This window comes from Convolutriloba macropyga, chromosome 14 (assembly GCF_964194025.1).
Source record: "Convolutriloba macropyga chromosome 14, txConMacr16.3, whole genome shotgun sequence".
Taxonomy (NCBI): Eukaryota; Metazoa; Xenacoelomorpha; order Acoela; family Convolutidae; genus Convolutriloba; species Convolutriloba macropyga.
Genome location: NC_134481.1, coordinates 44,646,841 through 44,671,920, shown reverse-complemented (window position 1 = coordinate 44,671,920; position 25,080 = coordinate 44,646,841). Strand labels below are relative to the sequence as shown.

General features: G+C 48.3%; 1 protein-coding gene across 2 annotated transcripts in view; it reads left to right on the top strand.

Moving 5' to 3' along the window:
- LOC142353605 (uncharacterized) overlaps positions 1-25,080 on the top strand; it is a 105,847-nt gene that overhangs the window by 56,225 nt on the left and 24,542 nt on the right. The window contains exons 10-12 of one of the 2 annotated variants that reach the window (XM_075405891.1): positions 3,810-3,935; positions 8,790-8,837; positions 8,988-9,902. In XM_075405891.1, the coding sequence (XP_075262006.1) occupies positions 3,810-3,935; positions 8,790-8,837; positions 8,988-9,902 (1,089 nt within the window). The remainder of the gene's footprint in view (positions 1-3,809; positions 3,936-8,789; positions 8,838-8,987; positions 9,903-25,080) is intronic. The other variant, XM_075405892.1, reaches the window with a different exon arrangement.

Sequence of the window (25,080 nt, the reverse complement as noted above, 5' to 3'; positions counted from 1 at the left end):
AGGTCAGCATGATCGGTCGAGAAGCCATGAAATTTTTAAAGTCAAGATAGAAACTTTAATCGGATTTTTTTTCTCGAAAAACGATTTTTTTTTGGTTCTGTACTATATTGAGACATTGACTAAACGATAAGCCACTTGTTTTTCAAAGATATACTCGAAGAAACCTCTAGTTGTCTTAAATGACTGAATTCTAACCAAAATTTTAGCTGAATTTGATTGAAAATTATGCTAAATTGCCTGAAATGTGAGATGAAAATGATGAATTTTTTTTCAAAAATTCCTAAATTTTCTCTGTAGTGATATTCTAGACGAAGAAATCTTCAATTTGATACCACATATGGTTGCCTGGCATGCCCTCAAAAATGTCAAAAATGTCTGAACAAAAAAGTTGGGCTAGCATAAAGTTCTCCCATTTTAAAAGAATGTAATAGTAACTGAATTCTGGTCAATTATAAGAATTAATTCGGTCCTAGATTGATCGCACACCTTTTAGATTCTCTTACATATAGTTTTTTGGAGTTGTTAAAAAGGTAACTGGTTAATTTTTTGTAACCCGAAATTTAGCGGGCAAGGTAACATGCATGAACTGATAAAGCCCAAGTCCCTAATTCAATGAAGTATAGAGTGGACGGTGGATTCTGTAATTCTTTGTGATTTTTGTGCTTTTAAAGTTCGCAGTTGAAGGTGTAGTACGTTCACCTCGTCAATGCATGAGAACCTAGATTATGTAATGACTGATAATTGTTTAGAGTAATGTAAATTCAAACGTATAACAATATGGAAATTGCTCATATGTTTTCAGATATCCATATTCATCAGCAGTCATTATCAATTTCATCATTTCAATTATTGAACTAATCGTGACTGTTCGTCTCTGATCATATAAAACTGATTTATAATCATAAAGAACAAGAGGGTCTATCCAGTACTCTGCGTTAAACAGAAATTTCCAACCTTCAGAATTAACCTTGGGTGACAGGTCAGCATGATCAATGGAAAACCCATAAAATTTTGAAAATAGACTGGTTATTGGAAAGAACTCGCTTTTGATTCCGTATGCATTGAAGACGAGAAATTTTATATAAAATAGAAACTTTAATTGATTGTTTAATAGCCCAACAGCGATAGCAGGGGCTTTTGTTGGCTATATAACTCTCCAGCAGGGGAGTTTTGTTACGACCATATGACGTCACAACCGCTCAAATCTGCTTTTTGTTCTTTCGTTTATGCAATATACCAACAACTGACAATAACATCTCAACATTTAATTTTTTTTGTTCTGTTTTTACCAATTGTTTAGACTGCAGATCTACAAAGCTTTTGCGGTTTTTTTTCTGGCGATCTGCCAGCTATGTTTAAAATTGATGATTATGCCATGTTTTTCGAACAAAATCGAATTGATACAACAAATAGTCATTGAATACAATTTGAAACGTTGTATTTTTGATATCGATCATTTTATTGATTTAAATGAAGACGGTAATAAGTTAAAATGAAATAAGAAGTAAAAATGAATTTTCAAGAACTTTTTATAACTTCTTATTAGCCGTTAAAAAATCGAAGATCGAAAGAAGATAATTTTCTAATAGTTACTCAATTTCGTAATGTTGCATTCCTTATGCTGAAAAACAATCTGTTAACGCCCACACGCAGGCAGCCAAGATCAACGAAAGAGTAAAATTCTTTCCTTGTTTAAGAATTGGTACAGCTGCTATGTCTTAGTTTTGGCCAGAGCAATATTGTTATAAGACAATATTTTTTGAAGAAATGTGCCCGAACCTGTAAACAGCAGTGCACTTAATATAGAATTTTACTGGCCTAATAAGTGCTTCAAATTCTCCATGTAGCACTGATTTTCTTGTTGTTGGTGGAAAAACTTATAAGATTAACACAATATACAGTCAAAGAAATGCAATTGTCCGAAGAGAAATAGACTGACAAGAGTCCGAAGACAAAACTACTGACTCTGAGTTCAAGAAAATTGTAAGAAGTTTTGACAAACATCGATGGTATATTCAAGTACACTTGAGAGAGGTTTCAACGTTCAGATCTAGGCGGGTGTTGGTATACTAATGAAGTAAAATTTGAACTCCAAAAGTTCAGTTGATTGTAAAAAATAGAGCACAAGAATTGTTCTTCGATATTTTCATGAACCAGAGCCTTTTGTTTTCAGCGAAAATCTAATTATTGCGAAAAATATTTCCCAAAAGCTGATAGTGGTCACCAGAGAATGAAAACCCTCTCAATGTTTTTCCAAATTTACATTAAAACGAGAATCAAACTAAGTTTTTTAATAGCTGCGAAGCTCTAAGTTCTTGGTTTTTATGTTTCGTCGGACGGGCTTTTTGGTTTTACATATGATCTAGAAGATTGTTTTGCTTGCTTTTTTCGCTCTTGGTTTCTTGCTTTTTCTGTGACCTAAATTGCTCGCATTCGGAAATTGTCTGTTTCGAAATTAAAATTTATTGTAAGGTGAATGCTGACAGGGGACTCATGGCCGAGTGGGGTCTGATAGCTGAATATTTGAGGATATTAACATCATAAATTTCGGCAACATTTAATGATTTTCGCTAAATTTTCCACGTTTTTTGGAAACTTTTTGTTCTTAACAGGTTCTTTTAATTAAAGGAGACAACGAAACTTTCTTCAGCTTAAAACTATTGCAATGAATAGATGTCACCACAGAAGGTATTTTGAAAGTATTTTCTAAGATTTTTAGCGCCGTTTTTGCAATTTTAAATTATTGTTGTGGATTTGGATCAGTTTCTGCCCTCTGTTTGGCTCTTGTATAACCCAAATTTTATTGTAGCCTGCAGGTTTGACATTTTGTGGTAAAGTTTTTTGTCCGCACTACAATTTTGAAAGGTGTTAAGTGAAAACTGCCAGTTGCTCAGTAGCCTATCTTGCTGGGTGCTCGAATAATTTTTAGCAACTCACAATTGTTTCTGAGGACAATAACACTAAGAATATTAAAAGATTTTATTAATTGCTCTCAAACGAAGTTTGTAGCAATTCTATTAGTCCTGTTGGTCTTTTTTTATGCGATTTTTCGCTTGACCGATTTTTCGTCTGACGCTTTTGACTTTTCGTCCTCAAAAACGGGATAAACAGGTAGCGCCCAGCGGGCATTATGTGCTCTTAGAGCCTTTCAGGTCTGTTTCACAGCTCAAACTGTTTTGGAGACTTAAACTTATACTTATTGTGTGAAGGGCGGTTCTTAGAGGTTGACACCCCCCCATTGCCTCCACCTCCCACCCCGCTGTTGCCCCCCCCCCCCCCAGCCCAGTGTTGCCCCCCCCCATCAGTCCCCGGTGCACCCCCCCCCCCCCCCGTGGCTAGCTCGCCGGTCGTTTGAGAGCAATTCGCCCGACGTTAGTCGGTTATGTTTTATAAAACTTGTTTCACAAAAAAAGTTACTTCTGTGGTTTTCTCTTCTGCTTGTTGTTTGTGTCCTGAAAGTTATCTGTGAAATGCTAATTTGTTTTTTTCCTCGAATTTTTGTGCAATAATTATTGCTTTCCGTTACCGTAATTCTCAAATTATGAAGAAGAATGTTTGTTTTGCTTGTATTATTCAATTATTCTGTTAATAGAAGCTAGCAATTATGTTAGAAGCTGAATTAAGTGTATTTCTACAATATCATTTTTAAAGACTTGGGATAAAATTCTGTCAATTTCAATCTTTCTTTGTTTCAATCGTGATGTGCGTAAAGCGCGTCAACGGCGGCTATGTTCCAGCAATTTGACGGCTATGTTTAAAATACGTTTAGCAATGGATCTTTTGTTTGCAATATGAAAATATCTGTTTAGACTCTCGCTGGGACTCAGATACTGACCTCAAGTCGCACTCTGCTGATGTGTTGCCTGATGATCAGGAAAAAAATGGAAATGTATCAGCAGCTAAAAATGACACTATGAGAAACGAGAACGCAGAAGGTAAGAGACGAATGCTGTTGTTTTAAACTAATTAATAGCCGCGTCCTCAATTCCAGGCGGCTATTATAGCGCTCCTAAATTTTTTACAATCCAAGAATTGGATTGTATTGGTGCTCTGTCTTTTTACAATTCAAAGAATTTGAATTGTATTGGGGCGCTGTCTTTTTTTTAAGATCTGTTCACATGTTTTCATGATTTTTGAAGTCAAATTGGAGTAGTGATTTTGGCCACGCCGAAAGAGGAAATGGAGCGAAAAAGCAAGTGGTTTTGCGGCGTGAACTTTTTTCGCTCTAACTTTAAAGTAGAGTGAGAATAAGGTGTTTGAACAAAAATTCGATTTATCGGTAGTGGTTTTTTGTTCACATGCGGCAATTTCACTTTGATTTTTACTGTTTAATAGCCGCCCTCATCTTCTCAGCCGGCTATTATAGCGCTCCTATTTTTTTTTACTTCGTCGAATAAAAAAATGTTTCGCTTTACCTCATTTTGCCGCCTTTTCAACATTTTGCGTGAAATCTTTTTGACTTCTCCAGGCTAGTTTCTCTCTTCTCTCATTCTGCTAAAAGTGATTTTGAACATCAGTTGCTCAGCAAAGCAATTCAAAATGAACAGAGTCAGTATAAAAAATTGAAGTCAGAAATAGAAACGGGATAAACCCATAAAGCCCATTTTTAGATGCCCGCTATTTGAACGTCGGTCCTATAAGTATTAGTTATCTCTCTCTAATGCTTATTGTTATTGATAGGAGCCCCTGTAGCCTCTCTCTAAGAAACAGAAGTATGTTCAACTACGAAATGCCATCAAAATAAATCGGACTTAAAAAAATGTTTTTGTACAAAAATCCTTTTTTTTCAATATCTTCTGTTATTTCAATCCCAATCATGCTTATTAGAATCAACGGCGGCTATTTTCCGGCAATCTGCCGGGTATGTTTTTTTTTTCGATTTTTTGGATCGGATTTTTTTTTTCTAAATGGTTCTTCCAATCCATTCATAGTCCGTTCTAGGTCTAGTTTTCTGTTTAGCCAATGACATTTTTTAATAGCCGCCCTCATCTTCTCAGCCGGCTATTATTGCGCTTGTATTTTTTTTTACTTCGTCAAACTTTTTTTCGCTTTACCATTTTGCCGCTTTTTCGACATTTTGCGTGAAATCTTTTTGACTTCTCTAGGCTAGTTTCTCTCTTCTCTCATTCTGCTAAAAGTGAATTTGAACATCAGTTGCTAAGCAAAGCAATTCAAAATGAACAGAGTCGGTATAAAAAATTGAAGTCAGAAATAGAAACGGGATAAACCCATAAAGCCCAATTTTAGATGCCCGCTATTTGAACGTCGTTCCTATAAGTCTTAGTTACCACCTCTAATGCTTATTGGTGTTGATAGTAGCCCCTTTAGCCTCTCTCTAAGAAACAGAAGTATGTTCAACTACGAAATGCCATCAAAATAAATCGGACTTAAAAAATATTTTTGTACAAAAATCTTTTTTTTTCAATATATTATATTCGTTCAATCCCAATCATGCTTATTGGAATCAACGGCGGCTATTTTCCGGCAATATGCCGGGTATGTTTTGAATTGTACGTCAGGACTTGTCCTGCTAAGTTTTTTATTTTTGTAAGATGTTTTCGCACCTTTTTTCATGACTTTGAGCTTTCAAAACGGGATAAACAGGTAAAGCTCAGCGGGCATCAAGTTTCATTGGGCCCCTAGCCGTGTTTAGTAGTCCTTCAAGTACTTAGAGTGGTGAAGCTACTGGGAACGCCGTAATTCAAGGTAAGAAGGTCATTTTTAGGAGTTTTTGAGCCCAAAAGGTGGATTTTTTTCGTTTTATCGTATTTTTTCTTTATTTTTCAATTGTTTTGTTGGACCTGTCTATAATTGAGATTAGTAAAAGTTGACAAAGGTCTTTTGCAAGACGTAATTACTGTTTAGGGCCATTGTGAGAGCTATATATTTGGGAACTCCAAACAAAAACACGCAAATCTATACTAATTTTTTCAAGTTTTTTGAAATTTTTTGAAGTTTTTTCAGGCCTTGATGTCACGAAACCTCACCATGAGTTTAATTATAGGTTATTGCATAGCTTCTAATGGTAGTGGAGTGGTTTTCAATTTTTTAACATCACGAAATTTAGCAATTTTCTGATAAAACTTTCGTTTTTATCAAATTTTCTGACATTGTCATTATTCAAGTTTTTCCAACCCCGTCACGAAACGTTAGTATTTGATAATAGGCTATTGAATTCTTAATATTGGTCATGGAACTGTTTTCAACATTTTAGTATCACAAATTTAATAATTTTTTTATATAACTTGCACGTTTTGTCATTTTTTTAGGTTTCTCTAACCTCAACGGCCATGCAATCTCCTCTAGGTTTTGATTATAGGTTACTGCACAGTTTTTAATGGTAATGGGGAATGTTATTCAAAATTTTATTCTACGAATTTTAGCGACTTTTGTTTCTGAAAATTTAATATTTTTTCATCAGTCGGCACGGAACCTCCTATAAGGTTTGGTAGTATATTACTGCATAGATTTTAGTGGCAATAAAATTTTATTCAATTTTTTAATATCACCAAATTGAGCAGGTTTTCCGTTATAAAACTTGCAATTTCAAAAAAAATGTTTTTTTTTTAGTTTTCTCCTGCATCAGGGGCCAAGGAACCTGCTCCAGGATTTGATAACAAATTACTGCATAGTGACTAGATGCAATGGAATGGTTGTCAATATTTTAATAACACGAGTTTTCGCAATTTGTTGATTAATAGCCGCCCTCAGCCGGCTATTAAAGCGCTCCTATAAAATGTTTCGCTTTACCTCATTTTGCCGCTTTTTCAACATTTTGCGTAATATCTTTTTGACTTCTCTAGGCTAGTTTCTCTCTTCTCTCATTCTGCTAAAAGTGATTTTGAACATCAGTTGTTCAGCAAAGCAATTAGAAATGAACAGAGTCAGTATAAAAAATTGAAGTCAGAAGTAGAAACGGGATAAACCCTTAAAGCCCAATTTTAGATGCCCGCTATTTGAACGTCGTTCCTATAAGTCTTAGTTACCATCTCTAATGCTTATTGGTATTGATAGTAGCTCCTGTAGCCTCTCTTTAAGAAACAGAAGTACGTTATGTTCAACTATGAAATGCCATCAAAATAAATTGGACTTAAAAATATTTTTGTACAAAAATCTTTTTTTCAATATCTTCTTTTTCAATCCCAATCATGCTTATTGGAACCAACGGCGGCTATTTTCCGGCTATCTGCCGGGTATGTTTTTTTTTCAAATTTCCTGAAACGTTATCATCATATTTCAAGTGAATGGATCTGTATGAGCCATTGGAACTAATTAAGGCTTCAAATGGGGATGCTGGATGGTCTATGTGGACAATAAAATGGTTCTGAAGATATAAATATCAAGAATTTTTGCAAGATTTTGGTTTTTAATTTTTTAAAAAGATATTTGAGTTTTTTGTCTTCTGAGTTTAACGATATTTACTGGCCAACAAAACTTATTTAAGTCTTGGAGATGGGTTACATGACAGAACTCCAGAGACAAAAAAGAGGTTTTGAATACTTTTTGTAGCAAATTTTAGAAATTTTAAATAATGCACTTCTCAGTTTTTTGAAGCAATTGTGATATTTCTCAATTTTATATACCTTTGGTGGCAAAATAATCTCTTTCAACGTCTTTACGTGATTTAATGAGTATATTGGATTATTTCATACATGGCCTTCAATTATAATCTTCAAGGGTCTTAGCAATAATTATGTTTTCGTTTAGTTTGTTTGATTTTTTCGGTTTACTTCGACTTTTCAGATTTTGTCTTTTTGGCTGCAATTATTCAATGGATCTCCTGATCAGGTACATTAGGTCTTTTTCATTCAATTCTTTGGATTGTATTTCAGGACTTGTCCTGCTATGTTTTTTTACTTCGTCTAACAGATTTTTATTTCGTCTTACCCTGACTTCTTGGAATTGACTTTTTCAATGACTTACTTCACTCAAAAAATTGACTTCTGAACTCACTTATGGAACTTCAAATTTTATGAACATTTACTTGTTAAAAGTTAATAGTGTGCTTCTAAGTAGTGCCAAACATATATGCCCCAATTCTTGATTATTAGAGTCTTGAGTTTTTGATTTCGTATATTAATTTTGGGATCTTCTCCGTTTGTGCCCCCAGTACGTTATGCGCCCCCCAGTTATAGCACGTACACGTGCCATTACATAGTAATTCAGTATGTAAAAAATATTGCACATGCATCTGAGGGGTGCAAATAATATGCGCCCACTGAGCTGAGGGGGCACAAACGGAAAAGATCCTAATTTTGAAAAGCCCTATTAGGGCTTTCTCCTTATAGAGCTTATGTGTCTCTTAAAAATGACAGTCCAAAGCTAACCCAAAAAGTCTAGTGGTCTGTTAAGGGACTGGTGGTCGATATGTCTATCTAATCTCTTAAGTTGTTTCAATTCATTGAAGGCCCCAAGCGTCTATCGCGGCTATTTTCCGACAATCTGCCGGCTATGTTTTTTCTTTATACTCTTTGTCTGGATCAATTTTTAGTTGTTATTTTGACAAATGAAGTCTAAATTGGCCTCGAAATATTTAGCTTTTGGCTCACGAATAAGTCTGAGAATAAAATATCAGTCGCTGTGCTGTTGAGCATTTAATTTTGGCTCATAAGTTCAAGTATTCTCACGGTAAAAATTTTTTAAGATGAAAAAAACGTGTCTTTTACAATATGTCTGTGTAGGCGTTAAGCCCGAAAAAAATTCCTTAAAAATTGTATAATTTGTCGCACTATATTGTGAAGTTGACATCGCAGATGTGTAAATATTGATAAAGGTGACCTTTTTTACAGATGTGCAAAAGACGGACATGATTGTGGACGTGAAAGGCGCGCGTTCAGGTGAGACAACATTCAAATGCTTTTGCTCCAATTATAATGTCTGCTTTCTAATGGGCTTTTTATTAACCTAAATGTCATTTCTCTTTAATTTTAACGACAATTCCTTCTCTTATATGTGCTTTTCCCATATTTAGCATCTTTATCTTTCAGCTAAACTGTCTGACCGTTCTGATGAGCTACTAACCAATGTCAAATCAAGTCAAAATGGCAGCAAATTAACGCAATCTGTAGATAACGAACATAAAATTGTGCATAATAACAATGAGCCGCAGGGCTCAAATGTAAATACGAAAACAGACCCGCTGCAATTAAACGATTCAAAGAATGAAAAACCAGATGATTTGGATTTTGATGGCGATTTTTCGGATGATTCGATCAAAAGTACCATCATTGAAAAAGATGCTCGACCAAAAGCGGTTAACAGACCAAAACTTACTAAAAGAAATTCTGAGTTAATTAAACAGCAGAATTTTGATATACCGTCTGAACTCCGTGATCAAAACAGTCAAAATAAAACAGACCAACAGCGTACTGACGTGATGGAAAAGCCAGTTGAAGTAAAACGAACAAATCGACAGCTTTCGGATCATCTTGACGAGTTGGACTTTGACTTCTCAGATTCGCTGTCTGAAGACGATGAAATTGTAATAAATGAAGCTGACAGAAAATTGCGAGAAGAGGCTGATCGACTTAATCAGAGCGTGAGAGATATTTTGGGACCTGAGCATCCGCATGTAACGTCACCTCGTCAGTTACCGCCACTTTCGACTGACCATAGACCGAAGAGTGGTTGCAGTTTGAATAGTAGTCACGAAGATCAGCTATCGCCTAGATCTAAAACGGTTCTTCGTCCAATCAAATCCTTCGATTTCACAGCATCGGATGGTGACAACACGAAGCTGAAACTGAATGCTGAATTTGGTTCGAAAAGCGAAGATTTGTCCCAGATAGATATGGCTGAAAATCAGGAAATTGTAAAACAACCCAGAGAAGGCAATTCTTCGGCCAGTCCGCATACCGCGCCTCGCAATTTAACAAAAATTGAAGATGGAGACAAAAAGGACGGTGAGTGAAGGATAGGTAAATTAAGTTTGAGGATTAGGTTAAGAATCAATGCGCTTGGTTTCATTGCAAATGAGGTTTGGTATGTAATTTATGCTTCCAATCTAACCAAAATTTGGATTGCTTAACAACTTGAAGCTGTTTCCCATTCTGTCTCACTTAACAGTCTTATTAATAGCCGCCGTCAGCCTCTCAACGGCTATTATTTAGGCGCTCTCCTTTTTACAATTCAAAGAATTTGAATTGTATTGGGGCGCTGTCTTTTTTTAATAGCCGCGAATCGGTAGCGGCTATTATCGGGGACATCGTGGTTTTTTATATCGTCGTCTCCATCGACCTTGACAATGGTCGTCTGGTCCCGGTCGGGGGAGTTGCCGTTGTCGTCTTTCTTCTTCAATTCCTTGGGTTTTGTTGTTTCAAAAATAGGATCCTTGTTTCAATTTCTTTATTCAATCATTTCGTTTGTTTCGCCACGTGCACCTTTGTTTAGCTTGTTTTCGATGATTATGATTCAAACTTGTCGAAGAAATCAAGTTTACAACATTTAGGCGGCAAAATATACTTAAGAATTATCACATCGATAACATTTTCGGGGCCTACCTAACCTGTCGGGGTGTTTTGGGGGAAAACAAGTGCAAGTTTAACAGCTGGTCGGGTTAAGAAGCCTAAAGCAGTTTTTACTTCATATGACCTAGCTGTTTTGTCGGGGCCGGTGAACGTCCTTGTCACGCGTCCCAGGGGCCAAATTCCTCTTGGGGTCCATTCTTCCAAAACTCAAACAACGTCATTCGCTTCCAACTTGGCATCAGGCTTTAACCACTTCTTCCTTGTGTTGAATGTACTCTTTTAGAAGTCTTTTCCAGATTGCTTCGAGTCGTTGTCGCACTTGGGTCCACGTCTTCGTCTGGATTGTGGGAGTCTCTTTGAAGACACACACTGGGACATTGGGAAACGCTCTACCGATCAGAAAGTCGTTGGGCGTCAACGGGTCCTCGTCCTCGATGTCACTTCTAACGTGTGTTAAAGTTCTCGCATTGACAAGACTATCTGTTTCGATAACAATGGTGGAGAAGACGTCCCATGTCAACTTCGCAGATCCGAGATTCAAGAGAAGAGCTCGTTTTACAAATTGTACGAGCCTCTCCTACACCCCACCGAAATGAGCAGCAGAAGGAGGGTTTAGACACCATTCGACGGACTCGTTCATTAGTTTCTGTCTAATGAAATCATGGTCAAGTTTGAGGGGTTGTCTTCGTATCTGTTTTCTGGCTCCAAGAAAGTTGCTACCATTGTCACTGAGGAAGAGTCGAGGTTTTCCGCGTCTGGCGATAAATCTTCGGATGGCCGTCATGCAAGTGGTTGTCGTTAAGTCTTCTGTCACTTCCAAGTGCACAGCTCGTGTGACTAGACAATTGAAGAGGCAGATATAGGCTTTTTCTTCTTTGTTCCGCTGAATAACAGTAAATGGGCCAATATAGTCGATTCTAACGTTTGTAAAAACTACAGGAGACTGGTCTTGTGGAAATCTGATGTCGGGTAGATCCGCCATAGGTGGTTGAAGTCCTTGGCCTTTGAATCGTCTGCAATCAAAGCACCTGTAGGTGATACTGCGGAGGGCGTCTCGAAGACCAAACACATAAAAGTTTTGTTGCACATAGTTCTTCACATATTCAGTTCCAAAATGCATACAGATTTCGTGGCATTTGATTAGAAAGAGTCGGTTAATGAACTCTTTTGCGTTTAGAATAATTGGGTGTTTCGTGTTGTAACACAATGTACTCCTTTTGGTTCTGCCGCCAACACGCAAAATGTTGTCTTGGAGAAACGGGGAAAGCTGTAGAAATTTGTCTTTCGTTGGAAGAGATTTCTTCTGGTTCAGTAAGCAGATTGAAGTACCGAAAGAGGTCTGTTGTGACGCTTTGAACAGATGATTTCCGTATAGTTGAGAGCTCTTTTTTGCTTGGTTTTAATTATGTCCAGGAAACGAAAGACTTGTGCGGTTGCTTTGAGTAGCTTGGTCCACTTCGATAATCTCTCGACGTCAATGATTGCTTTTACTGGTTGTTGTATTGTTGTGACGTTTGTTTTCTCCGCGCTGAGTATCTTGTTCCAGCTGTCTTTTGGTTCAAACAAAAACGAGGGTGGAGTTAGCCAAAGTTTTGGCAGCTCATCTGGATCAATACCGCGAGATACGTGATCGGCTGGGTTATTCTTGCCACTGATGTGCTATCAGCTATCAGATGATGAGTTGTCTGGAATTTCGCGCACCCTGTTGGAAACGTAAACTTTAAGCTTGTCCGTGCTCTGAATCCACGCTAGGACTGCTGTGCTGTCACACCAAAAGACGGTTTCCGTGAACAAAATATTTTGGTTGGTTTTAACGAACCTAGCTAAGCGGGTTCCAAGAACTGCGGCCTGGAGCTCCATTTTAGGAATACTGAGCTGCTTGATCGGAGCAACCTTGGCTTTGCCTATGAGAAACGAGCATGAAACATCATTTTCTGAAGAAGTTGAGATATAAGCTACAGCTCCATAAGCTAGTTGCGAGGCGTCGCTGAATATATGGAGTTCATGTAGTTCATTTGTTGTTGATTTGGGATTTATGCAGCGAGGAAATTCAATAGGTGGTGCAGATTGATATTTGTCAATCCATTTTTGGATCAGAATCCGTTTCTCGAGCGGCAAAGGGTCATCCCACGCTAATCCTTCTTTCCATACATCCTGTAGAATAATCTTGAGTGTAATTACTAGCGGGGCTATAATGCCTAACGGATCAAAAAGACAGCCGATTAGCGACAGGAGTTTCCTGATTGATTAGCTGTTACCGTTGTTGTCAAACTTTGATGGTTTTTTGTGGAATAGTCTGTCAGCTGACTTATTCCAGTGAACTCCAAGCACTCGATGACAATTTTTGTCGTTTTCGTCGCTGGCGTCAAAATCTTGTATATGGGATCTTTCGTTTGAGACAAATTTTGTCAAATTGAACCCGTCTTTCGCGTTTTCTTAAGCAGAGCTGTGTTATCTTTAGCCTTTTGAATTGCCCCGAACGAGTGTACAAAATCGTCCGTATAAAAACTGTTGTAGACTAAATCCTTAACGGCATGGTTTGGTGAGAAATCGTTAGCAGTTTTTTGAAGAACAAAAATTGCTGTTGTTGGCGAGCATCGAGCGCCGAAGATTAGGCGGGTGTACTGGAACTGTTTTATACTTCGCTCAGTTGGCCACAGAAATCTCATGGAGGGTTGATCTGTTTCTATAATGCCGACCTGCATAAACATGGCTTCAATATCAGCCGTGATAGCAACAGGTTTTTCTCTAATTCGAAGTAAGAGCCCGACAAGATTGTTTAGTAAGTCGGGTCCTGTGAGAAGATTGTTATTCAGTGATTTCCTTTGAATGTTGATGCAGCGTTTGAGACACGGCGCACCTTTTCCGGTTTATTGGGGTTGGTAACAGGATGGTGTGGTAGGTACCAGACGCGATCGGGTGTAGTGTCACTGAAAGTCACTGATTTGACATATCCTTTTTCAAGGTCAGTGTCGAGTGTTTTCTGATACATATCTTTCAAGGCTTTGTCTTTCTTGAGTTTTTCGTCAAGGCATTGGACTTGAGCTTTTGCTACGGGGTAATTGTTCTCAAGGGTAACTTTTTCTCTCAAAAGGAGACCGATTTCATTTCTTTCTCCTGTATGTCTCACTGTGTTGTTAAGTATTTCTACTGCCCTTTGGTCGTTCTTGGAGAGGGAAGTTTCGTCTTCATTTTCCGTTCCAGATGTGTCAATTTTCCAGAAACTGGTCACGGATTCGGTTAAAGGGTCTTCATCATCTTCTGTTGAAAAAGTCATTTCCCTATCAAAAGCCTCAAAAGTATCTGACAGAAAGTTTGTTCTTTCGGGTTTGTCATTGTCAAATTTAATGGGGCCTGTTATGGCCCATCCAAGTAGACTGCGAATGGCAAACGGGGTGTTTTTAGGACTCTGCAAAAACTCTCGCTCGAGCAGGACTTGGATTTTGTTGTTTTCCAATTGCGGAAAGTTGATGTGTTGTAGGTGTGGGTACTTGCTGCATACCTCATTTAACTGTGTCACGGGCGCGTCGTCGAAGTGCCAATTTTTTATTGAGTAAACGTAGTTTAGACGGAACAATGGTCGTTGGCTCCGGAAAAGCCCGATGTCAAGCTGTACTAGCTTTGCTTCCATAGAAGAGTCGCCAAAAGCTGTTGAGACGTTCAGAGTCGTTTCCGAGCTTGTTTGTGGTGCATTCAATTTGGTAATCATCGGATCGAAAGCATATGAGATTGTGCTGCAGCTGTCTAATAGCGCGTAGCACTCGAAGTGCTCGTTGCGTCCAAATAGTTTGATGGGTATCATTGGCAATTGATTTCGGATTCTCCTCGGGAAGACAGGTGTATAACTTGGCGGTTTTGTTCCGCTATTTATATCTTCGAACGATTCACAAAGGGGCAATTCGTGTTGTGTGATGTTTGTTTTCTGATTAGGGCTATAGTTTTTATCGTGTAGTATTGAATGATGCTTGCGTGAGCAATGTCTACATAATACTTTTGATGGGAAATTTTTTGCATTGTGATTGGGACTTAGACAGTTGTAGCAGAGCAGATTTTTCTTCACTTCCGAATTTCGCTCAGTTGGTGACATCTGCAAAAATTTAGAACATTTTCCAATGTAGTGGTCGTTTTGATCTACTGTGCATTTCTTGCTCTTAGTTTGCTGAGTGTTGGAAGAATGTCTTTCGGAAATTTGGTTGTTGTTCGAGGTAGTATTTCCGCTGTTGTTCATAAACTGTAATGTTCCTCCTATATTGTTTCGTCGCACGTTATTGTGACTATTATTGTTGACTGGCTCGCTTCCTTTTCTGAAACTACCGTTCGTGTTCGAGTTTCTGTTGCCATATCTTTTGTTGTTGATGTTTATGTTTTGATTAAAGAACTTGGATTGGTGGTTGTTAATTCCATTGTGGTGGTTATTTTTGTCTCGCCGATTAAAATTTATTTGTTTTCCTTTATCATTCGGTTGATTTTGAAGTGTTACGGACTCCTGTAGCTGTTCACAAGCTCTAGCTTGTCTATCCATCCAATTTGAGAGGTCTTCTATTCCTGGGAAGGTACTATTGATATCCACAAGGTGTTCGCTCCACTTCATTTTCAGAGACCATGGTAATTTATCCCGTGCTATCCGAACTAAGTATGTTGACTTCAAATCGGCATAGAATCATGGGCGTTGAATGTTTGAACCAGTTTGCGTAGAAAGGACGCATAGCTGATCAAAGTCGCGTGATCGCTTGCTTGTGGTCGTTGCCATAGCTCTAGTTCTTTGGTTAAGGCTGATACGATGTGCTGCGGGTTTCCAAAGCGGCGTTCCAGTTCCGACAACTCTTCGTGATAAAAACCTGGGTTGCACAAGTATCCCGATACAGCCTCTTTTGCTAAACCAATGACTAGGGACTGCAGGTAGCTCATTCTTTCAATGTCCGAGATGTCGCGATTATTGTGGATTATTGATGAAAGCATACTAGACCACTCATTCCATTTCAGAGGATCTCAGTCAAACTTTTTTACGCGAATGTCTGGGAGCTTGACCGAGCGGTGGTTATTTCGAAAGAAGGGCTGGTGTTGATTGTGGTTCTGGTAGTTCTGATATTCGCCTGGATACACGTAGTAACCATTGAGGGCTGGTTGGGTTGTAGCGTAGTTACCTTGTTGTTCAACGAGGTTTTCAGGATTTCTTCCTGCGTCAGTCGCGTTATAAAAGTGTTCACGACCGAGCGTTGTGTTTTGGAAGTTATTGGTGAGAGCATTTTGTTGATCTGGCATGGCTCCAGGGGCAACATATTTGCTGCGGTTCGTATCGAAGCCTTTTGTTTCAACTGGCACACTAAAAATTTCCGTGGCAGCTGTTGATCCGTTAGCTTGTGCAATGTAAGGCCGATCTGTTTTCTGATAGCTGTTCTTACTTAGTGGAGAAGTGTTTGTTGGATTCATGTTGCCTGTTTCTTTGCTCCCAATGAAATACGGTCAATTGGTTGTTAAAGGGGGAGCCGGCATTTCATTGCTGGATTCGACTTGATTTGTCCTAATAGTGTTGGTGTTTGAGAACGCTTGATAACTGTTGGTGTTAATGTTCACTATTTCATTCTCAGAATTCCTTATGGTGTTTTGTTGATTCGGCAGTAGGCTGTTTGCATCGCGAACGCATTTTTCTGTTAGTTGAAGACTAGGGCTATTATTTAGAGGACCTTAGGCTTCGTTTGTTGTTTGTGACATAGCGCTACTTGTAGGCGAATGATCCAAGGAAATGATCATAGTTGGTCTATTGTCAACATTTTTGTCCAACTGTCTGTTAGGGTCTTCTTGTCTCAATGGAGAATGATTTTTCTGTTGTTGATCAGCACGGAAAATTGACTGATAGTATGAGGGCTCAAAATTGGCCTCGTTAGCTTTCCTATAGGCGTCGAATGGATGATATTGACTTGTCGGCGTAGTTATCTTGTGGCTAGAGACAAAAGATTTTCGATTTTCTTTTGAGATATTATGATCGCCTGATCCTTGATGCTGAAAAATATCAGAAACTCCGGGTTGATCTAGTTGTGACGTTTTGTCTGGTTCGGTTGGGTTTTTATCCTTGTTCTGCTTTTCCTCATTAAATGATACAACTCTTTGAATGTTTCTGTTTCTCAGCTCGTAAAGTACGCTGTTGGTCGAGTTGACAAAATTATTTGGCTGGTCTTCAATTTTTTCTTGGTTCTTGGCTGCATCAAAAGTGTGCCCAAACGGAACTCTTTGTTGTGCTGATTATCACTATTTCTATTCTCCTTTCTACCTTCAGCTTTGGAAGCGGTTGATAGGTGGCTGTGTACTGATGAGCGACTGCTTGCTCTCGACCGAAGCTGTCTCTTCGTGATCTCGTGCTGTTTGACGGTTTGCATAATTTCAATTTTCATCGACGTGAGTTCTTCCGCTTTTTCGAGAGGTTCTACCCCTTGAGTGCTTTCAGATTGCGTCATGACGTCAACGAGTACTTCAGCTTGTTCCATCAGCTTTTTGAACTCTTGATATGTTTGTAAGATTATTTCAGGTTCCAATCATCTGAAATTGTTTTTTTGAGCTCTCGAAATAGTAGCTGCGTTGTCTTTAATCGTTGTTTAAAAAGCTTGACGGTGCTACTGATGTTTTGCTTGTCGTTACTCGCTTTTATTTTTGACAAATTTTTCCTCATTTTCTCAAACTTTGTAATGAGCAGCCGTTTGTGTAAAGTGGTTGAGTGTGAAGGAGCTTTCAAAATCCACTCTAACGGCTTTTGGTGTCACAAAATACGGTTAGGTGGTCCAATTTTGGTGACCTTTGGAGTTGATGGAGTGACTATTGGGGGGCTATTTTGACCAATTTGATTGACCTTTGGGGGGCACTTTGGCGACCTTGGTGTCAGGTGTGGTCAACTTGAGTGACCTTGGGGGGCACTTTGATGACCTTGGGGGGGGGCACTTTGGTGACTTTGGTGGGCACTCTGCGTGACCTTGGGGGGCACTTTGTGTGACCTTGGGAGCCAGGTGTGGTCAACTTGGGTGAGCTTAAGGGGCACTTTGGTGACCTTAGGGGGCACTTTGTGTGACTTTGGAGTCAGGTGTGGTCAACTTGAGCGACCTTGGGGGGCACTTTGATGACCTTGGGGGGGGGGGCTCTTTGTGTGACCTTGGGGGGGGGGGGGCACTTAAGTAACCTTCGGGGGCAGCTGGCTCGTGGCGGGCACTGCTAGGACGGGCTTGGAACTACTGGATCTTGCTGGCTCTTATAGTGCACTGCCGGGTCGTGCTGGCTCGTGGCGGGCACTACTGGGGTCTTGCTGGCTCGTGGCGGGCACTGCTGGGTCGTGCTGGCTCGTGGCGGGCACTGCTGGGTCGTGCTCGCTCGTGGCGGACACTACTGGGATCGTGCTGGCTCGTGGCGGGCACTGCTGGGTCGTGCTGGTTCGTGGCGGGCACTGCTGGGTCGTGCTGGCTCGTGGCGGGCACTGCTGGGTCTTGCTGGCTCGTGGCGGGCACTGCTGGGTCGTGCTGGCTCGTGGCGGGCACTACTGGGGTCTTGCTGGCTCGTGGCGGGCACTGTTGGGTCGTGCTGGCTTGTGGCGTGCACTGCTGGGTCGTGCTGACTCGTGGCGGGCACTGCTGTGTCGTGCTGGCTCGTGACGGGCACTACTGGGGTCGTGCTGGCTCGTGGTGATCACTACTGGGTCGTGCTGGCTCGTGGTGGGCACTGCTGGGTCGTGCTGGCTCGTGGCGGGCACTGCTGGGTCTTGCTGGCTCGTGGCGGGCACTGCTGGGTCGTGCTGGCTCGTGGCGGGCACTACTGGGGTCTTGCTGGCTCGTGGCGGGCACTGTTGGGTCGTGCTGGCTTGTGGCGTGCACTGCTGGGTCGTGCTGACTCGTGGCGGGCACTGCTGGGTCGTGCTGGCTCGTGACGGGCACTACTGGGGTCGTGCTGGCTCGTGGTGATCACTGCTGGGTCGTGCTGGCTCGTGGTGGGCACTGCTGGCTCGTGATCACTACTGGGTCGTGCTGGCTCGTGGTGGGCACTGCTGGGTCGTGCTGGCTCGTGGCGGGCACTACTGGGTCGTGCTGGCTCGTGGCGGGCACTGCTGGGTCGTGCTGGCTCGTGGCGGGCACTGCTGGGTCGTGCTGGCTAGTGGCGGGCACTGCTGGGTCGTGCTAGAGCGTGGCGGGCACTGCTGGGTCGTTTTGGCTCGTGGCGGGCACGGCTGGGTCGTGCTGGCTCGTGGCGGGCACTGCTGGGTCGTGCTGGCTCGTGGCGGGCACTACTGGGGTCTTGCAGGCTCGTGGCGGGCACCGCTGGGTCGTGCTGGCTCGTGGCGGGCACTGCTGGGTCGTGCTGGCTCGTGGCGGGCACTGCTGGGTCGTGCTGGCTCGTGGCGGGCACTGCTGGGTCGTGCTGGCTCGTGACGGGCACTACTGGGGTCGTGCTGGCTCGTGGTGATCACTACTGGGTCGTGCTGGCTCGTGGTGGGCACTGCTGGCTCGTGGTGATCACTACTGGGTCGTGCTGGCTCGTGGTGGGCACTGCTGGGTCGTGCTGGCTCGTGGCGGGCACTACTGGGTCGTGCTGGCTCGTGGCGGGCACTGCGGGGTCGTGCTGGCTCGTGGCGGGCACTGCTGGGTCGTGCTGGCTAGTGGCGGGCACTGCTGGGTCGTGCTAGAGCGTGGCGGGCACTGCTGGGTCGTTTTGGCTCGTGGCGGGCACGGCTGGGTCGTGCTGGCTCGTGGCGGGCACTGCTGGGTCGTGCTGGCTCGTGGCGGGCACTGCTGGGTCGTGCTGGCTCGTGGGGGGCACTGCAGGGTCGTGCTGGCTCGTGGCGGGCACTACTGGGGTCTTGCAGGCTCGTGGCGGGCACCGCTGGGTCGTGCTGGCTCGTGGCGGGCACTGCTGGGTCGTGCTGGCTCGTGGCGGGCACTGCTGGGTCGTGCTGGCTCGTGGCGGGCACTGCTGGGTCGTGCTGGATCGTGGTGGGCACTGCTGGGTCGCGCAGGCTCATGGCGGGCCCTACTGGGGTCGTGCTGGCTCGTGGCGGGAACTACTGGGTCGTGCTGGCTCGTGGCGGGCACTGCTGGGTCGTGCTGGATCGTGGCGGGCACTGCTGAGTCGTGCTGGCTCGTGGCGGGCACTACTGGGGTCTTGCTGGCTCGTGGCGGGCACTGCTGGGTTGTGCTGGCTCGTGGCGGGCACCACTGGGGTCGTGCTGGTTCGTGGCGGGCACTGCTGGCTCGTGGGGGGCACTGCTGGGTCGTGCTGGCTCGTGGCGGGCACCGCTGGGTCGTGCTGGCTCGAGGCGGGCACTACTGGGGTCTTGCTGGCTCGTGGCGGGCACTGCTGAGTCGTGCTGGCTCGTGGCGGGCACTGCTGGGTCGTGCTGGCTCGTGGCGGGCACTACTGGGGTCTTGCTGGCTCGTGGCGGGCACTGCTGAGTCGTGCTGGCTCGTGGCGGGCACTGCTGGGTCTTGCTGGCTCGTGGCGGGCACCGCTGGGTCGTGCTGGCTCGAGGCGGGCACTACTGGGGTCTTGCTGGATCGTGGCGGGCACTGCTGAGTCGTGCTGGCTCGTGGCGGGCACTGCTGGGTCGTGCTGGCTCGTGGCGGGCACTGCTGGGTCGTGCTGGCTCGTGGCGGGCACTGCTGGGTTGTGTTGGCTCGTGGCGGGCACTGCTGGGTCGTGCTGGCTCGTGGCGGGCACTGCTGGGTCGTGCTGGCTCGTGGCGGGCACTACTGGGTTCTTGCTGGCTCGTGGCGGGCACTGCTGGCTCGTGGCGGGCACTGCTGGGTCGTGCTGGCTCGTGGCGGGCACTACTGGGGTCGTGCTGGCTCGTGGCGGGCACTGCTGGGTTGTGCTGGCTCTTGGCGGGCACTGCTTGGTCGTGCTGTCTCGTGGCGGGCACTGCTGGGTCGTGCTGGCTCGTGGCGGGTACTGCTGGGTCGTGCTGGCTCGTGGGGGGCACTGCTGGGTCGTGCTGGCTCGTGGCGAGCACTGCTGGCTCGCGGCGGGCACTACTGGGGTCTTGCTGGCTCGTGGCGGGCACTGCTGGGTCGTGCTGGCTCGTGGCGGGCACTACTGGGGTCTTGCTGGCTCATGGCGGGCACTGCTGGGTCGTGCTGGCTCGTTGCGGGCACTGCTGGGTCGTGCTGGATCGTGGCGGGCACTGCTGGGTCGTGCTGGCTCGTGGCGGGCACTGCTGGGTCGTGCTGGCTCGTGGCGGGCGCTACTGGGGTCTTGCTGGCTCGTGGCGGGCACTGCTGGCTCGTGGCGGGCACTGCTTGGTCGTGCTGGCTCGTGGCGGGCACGACTGGGGTCGTGCTGGCTCGTGGCGGGCACTGCTGGGTCGTGCTGGCTCGTGGCGGGCGCTGCTTGGTCGTGCTGTCTCGTGGCGGGCACTGCTGGGTCGTGGTGGGCACTGCTGGGTCGTGCTGGCTCGTGGCGGGCACTGCTGGGTCGTGCTGTCTCGTGGCGGGCACTGCTGGGTCGTGCTGGCGCGTGGCGGGCACTGCTGGGTCGTGCTGGCTCGTGGCGGGCGCTGCTTGGTCGTGCTGTCTCGTGGCGGGCACTGCTGGGTCGTGCTGGCTCGTGGCGGGCACTGCTGGGTCGTGCTGGCTCGTGGCGGGCACTGCTGGGTCGTGCTGTCTCGTGGCGGGCACTGCTGGGTCGTGCTGGCGCGTGGCGGGCACTGCTGGGTCGTGCTAGATCGTGGCGGGCCCTACTGGGGTCGTGCTGGCTCGTGGCGGGCACTGCTGGGTCGTGCTGGCTCGTGGCGGGCACTGCTGGGTCGTGCTGTCTCGTGGCGGGCACTGCTGGGTCGTGCTGGCGCGTGGCGGGCACTGCTGGGTCGTGCTAGATCGTGGCGGGCCCTACTGGGGTCGTGCTGGCTCGTGGCGGGCACTGCTGGGTCGTGCTGGCTCGTGGCGGGCCCTACTGGGGTCGTGCTGGCTCGTGGCGGGCACTGCTGGGTCGTGCTGGATCGTGGCGGGCACTGCTGGGTCGTGCTGGCGCGTGGCGGGCACTACTGGGGTCTTGCTGGCTCGTGGCGGGCACTGCTGGGTTGTGCTGGCTCGTGGCGGGCACCACTGGGGTCGTGCTGGTTCGTGGCGGGCACTGCTGGCTCGTGGGGGGCACTGCTGGGTCGTCCTGGCTCGTGGCGGGCACTGCTGGGTCGTGCTGGCTCGAGGCGGGCACTACTGGGGTCTTGCTGGCTCGTGGCGGGCACTGCTGGGTCGTGCTGGCTCGTGTCGGGCACTACTGGGGTCTTGCTGGCTCGTGGCGGGCACTGCTGGGTCGTGCTGGCTCGTGGCGGGCACTGCTGGGTCGTGCTGGCTCGTGGCGGGCACTGCTGGGTTGTGCTGGCTCGTGGCGGGCACTGCTGGGTCGTGCTGGCTCGTGGCGGGCACTGCTGGGTCGTGCTGGCTCGTGGCGGGCACTACTGGGTTCTTGCTGGCTCGTGGCGGGCACTGCTGGGTCGTGCTGGCTCGTGGCGGGCACTACTGGGGTCGTGCTGGCTCGTGGCGGGCACTGCTGGGTTGTGCTGGCTGTTGGCGGGCACTGCTTGGTCGTGCTGTCTCGTGGCGGGCACTGCTGGGTCGTGCTGGCTCGTGGCGAGCACTGCTGGCTCGCGGCGGGCACTACTGGGGTCTTGCTGGCTCGTGGCGGGCACTGCTGGGTCGTGCTGTCTCGTGGCGGGCACTGCTGGGTCGTGCTGGCGCGTGGCGGGCACTGCTGGGTCGTGCTGGCTCGTGGCGGGCGCTGCTTGGTCGTGCTGTCTCGTGGCGGGCACTGCTGGGTCGTGCTGGCTCGTGGCGGGCACTGCTGGGTCGTGCTGGCTCGTGGCGGGCACTGCTGGGTCGTGCTGTCTCGTGGCGGGCACTGCTGGGTCGTGCTGGCGCGTGGCGGGCACTGCTGGGTCGTGCTAGATCGTGGCGGGCCCTACTGGGGTCGTGCTGGCTCGTGGCGGGCACTGCTGGGTCGTGCTGGCTCGTGGCGGGCACTGCTGGGTCGTGCTGTCTCGTGGCGGGCACTGCTGGGTCGTGCTGGCGCGTGGCGGGCACTGCTGGGTCGTGCTAGATCGTGGCGGGCCCTACTGGGGTGGTGCTGGCTCGTGGCGGGCACTGCTGGGTCGTGCTGGCTCGTGGCGGGCCCTACTGGGGTCGTGCTGGCTCGTGGCGGGCACTGCTGGGTCGTGCTGGATCGTGGCGGGCACTGCTGGGTCGTGCTGGCGCGTGGCGGGCACTACTGGGGTCTTGCTGGCTCGTGGCGGGCACTGCTGGGTTGTGCTGGCTCGTGGCGGGCACCACTGGGGTCGTGCTGGTTCGTGGCGGGCACTGCTGGCTCGTGGGGGGCACTGCTGGGTCGTCCTGGCTCGTGGCGGGCACTGCTGGGTCGTGCTGGCTCGAGGCGGGCACTACTGGGGTCTTGCTGGCTCGTGGCGGGCACTGCTGGGTCGTGCTGGCTCGTGTCGGGCACTACTGGGGTCTTGCTGGCTCGTGGCGGGCACTGCTGGGTCGTGCTGGCTCGTGGCGGGCACTGCTGGGTCGTGCTGGCTCGTGGCGGGCACTGCTGGGTTGTGCTGGCTCGTGGCGGGCACTGCTGGGTCGTGCTGGCTCGTGGCGGGCACTGCTGGGTCGTGCTGGCTCGTGGCGGGCACTACTGGGTTCTTGCTGGCTCGTGGCGGGCACTGCTGGGTCGTGCTGGCTCGTGGCGGGCACTACTGGGGTCGTGCTGGCTCGTGGCGGGCACTGCTGGGTTGTGCTGGCTGTTGGCGGGCACTGCTTGGTCGTGCTGTCTCGTGGCGGGCACTGCTGGGTCGTGCTGGCTCGTGGCGAGCACTGCTGGCTCGCGGCGGGCACTACTGGGGTCTTGCTGGCTCGTGGGGGGCACTGCTGGGTCGTCCTGGCTCGTGGCGGGCACTGCTGGGTCGTGCTGGCTCGAGGCGGGCACTACTGGGGTACTGCTGGCTCGTGGGGGGCACTGCTGGGTCGTGCTGGCTCGTGGCGAGCACTGCTGGCTCGCGGCGGGCACTACTGGGGTCTTGCTGGCTCGTGGCGGGCACTGCTGGGTCGTGCTGGCTCGTGGCGGGCACTACTGGGGTCTTGCTGGCTCATGGCGGGCACTGCTGGGTCGTGCTGGCTCGTTGCGGGCACTGCTGGGTCGTGCTGGATCGTGGCGGGCACTGCTGGGTCGTGCTGGCTCGTGGCGGGCACTGCTGGGTCGTGCTGGCTCGTGGCGGGCGCTACTGGGGTCTTGCTGGCTCGTGGCGGGCACTGCTGGCTCGTGGCGGGCACTGCTTGGTCGTGCTGGCTCGTGGCGGGCACGACTGGGGTCGTGCTGGCTCGTGGCGGGCACTGCTGGGTCGTGCTGGCTCGAGGCGGGCGCTGCTTGGTCGTGCTGTCTCGTGGCGGGCACTGCTGGGTCGTGCTGGCTCGTGGCGGGCACTGCTGGGTCGTGCTGGCTCGAGGCGGGCACTACTGGGGTCGTGCTGGCTCGTGGCGGGCGCTACTGGGGTCTTGCTGGCTCGTGGCGGGCACTGCTGGCTCGTGGCGGGCACTGCTTGGTCGTGCTGGCTCGTGGCGGGCACGACTGGGGTCGTGCTGGCTCGTGGCGGGCACTGCTGGGTCGTGCTGGCTCGTGGCGGGCGCTGCTTGGTCGTGCTGTCTCGTGGCGGGCACTGCTGGGTCGTGGTGGGCACTGCTGGGTCGTGCTGGCTCGTGGCGGGCACTGCTGGGTCGTGCTGTCTCGTGGCGGGCACTGCTGGGTCGTGCTGGCGCGTGGCGGGCACTGCTGGGTCGTGCTGGCTCGTGGCGGGCGCTGCTTGGTCGTGCTGTCTCGTGGCGGGCACTGCTGGGTCGTGCTGGCTCGTGGCGGGCACTGCTGGGTCGTGCTGGCTCGTGGCGGGCACTGCTGGGTCGTGCTGTCTCGTGGCGGGCACTGCTGGGTCGTGCTGGCGCGTGGCGGGCACTGCTGGGTCGTGCTAGATCGTGGCGGGCCCTACTGGGGTCGTGCTGGCTCGTGGCGGGCACTGCTGGGTCGTGCTGGCTCGTGGCGGGCACTGCTGGGTCGTGCTGTCTCGTGGCGGGCACTGCTGGGTCGTGCTGGCGCGTGGTGGGCACTGCTGGGTCGTGCTAGATCGTGGCGGGCCCTACTGGGGTCGTGCTGGCTCGTGGCGGGCACTGCTGGGTCGTGCTGGCTCGTGGCGGGCCCTACTGGGGTCGTGCTGGCTCGTGGCGGGCACTGCTGGGTCGTGCTGGATCGTGGCGGGCACTGCTGGGTCGTGCTGGCGCGTGGCGGGCACTACTGGGGTCTTGCTGGCTCGTGGCGGGCACTGCTGGGTTGTGCTGGCTCGTGGCGGGCACCACTGGGGTCGTGCTGGTTCGTGGCGGGCACTGCTGGCTCGTGGGGGGCACTGCTGGGTCGTCCTGGCTCGTGGCGGGCACTGCTGGGTCGTGCTGGCTCGAGGCGGGCACTACTGGGGTCTTGCTGGCTCGTGGCGGGCACTGCTGGGTCGTGCTGGCTCGTGTCGGGCACTACTGGGGTCTTGCTGGCTCGTGGCGGGCACTGCTGGGTCGTGCTGGCTCGTGGCGGGCACTGCTGGGTCGTGCTGGCTCGTGGCGGGCACTGCTGG